Source organism: Oxyura jamaicensis, assembly GCF_011077185.1.
Source record: "Oxyura jamaicensis isolate SHBP4307 breed ruddy duck chromosome 2 unlocalized genomic scaffold, BPBGC_Ojam_1.0 oxy2_random_OJ72906, whole genome shotgun sequence".
Classification (NCBI taxonomy): Eukaryota; Metazoa; Chordata; class Aves; order Anseriformes; family Anatidae; genus Oxyura; species Oxyura jamaicensis.
Window position 1 is genome coordinate 9,344 of NW_023303485.1, and position 729 is coordinate 10,072.

The 729-nt window shown below is 62.6% G+C and overlaps 1 protein-coding gene across 1 annotated transcript in view; it reads right to left on the reverse strand.

Annotated features, from left to right (window-relative positions):
• Positions 1-723, reverse strand: part of GDF6 (growth differentiation factor 6) — a 10,042-nt gene extending 9,319 nt beyond the window's left edge. Inside the window, exon 1 of the mRNA XM_035311283.1 lies at positions 320-723. Within this exon, the coding sequence (XP_035167174.1) occupies positions 320-647 (328 nt within the window). The 5' untranslated portion in view covers positions 648-723. The remainder of the gene's footprint in view (positions 1-319) is intronic.
• Between the last annotated feature and the right edge of the window lie 6 nt (positions 724-729).

The window sequence follows — 729 nt, forward strand, 5'->3', positions numbered from 1 at the left end:
TTTTTTTTTTTTTTTTTTTTTTTTTTTTTTTTTTTTTTTCCAGGGTTTCATTTACACCGCGCAGATCGGGGGCTGCTTTTTCCCTGTCCCCGAGCCGATCTGGGGACGACCACACGTGGGTCCCGCATGCAGCTCCGGGATTCGCGCTGCGGGCCAGTTTGCTTTAAAATAAACGCACAGGTTCCGCAAAGACACCGAAGGGAAGGAAAATAATAAGAAGGAAAGGAAAGAAGAAGAAGAAAAAGAGCCTAACCCAAAAAATAAAGCACGCTGCGGGGAGATGGGCGAGTACTGGGGGGGGGGGGGGGTCGGCGCTTACCTTGTCCCCTATCCACGAAACTAGTGATGGTGTTGGCGGACTTGGACGACTGGAAAAAGCTGGCGTTGATGCCCAGCTTCTCGGCGATGGAGTAGGTCCTGAAGAGGGACAGCATATACTCGTGGGGCTCCGCCCTGGGGGGCGCCCGGCCCCCGGGCTGTCCCCCCTGCCTCTGCCGGCTCTCCCGGGGGGACCGCGGCGCCCTGCGGCCCCTGCCGCCCTTGGCGAGCTCCTCGGCGGCGGGGAGGGAGGCCGGGAGGCAGCACGGTAAATCCCAGAGGAGGCCGGCGAGCAAGGCGGCGGAGAGCAGGGCCCGGCTCGCATTCATAGCGATCGCGGCGGGGCGGCGGCCCGACGTGAGGCTCCGGCGGCCCGACGTGCGGCGGGGACTGCGCGGCGGAGCGGCGCCG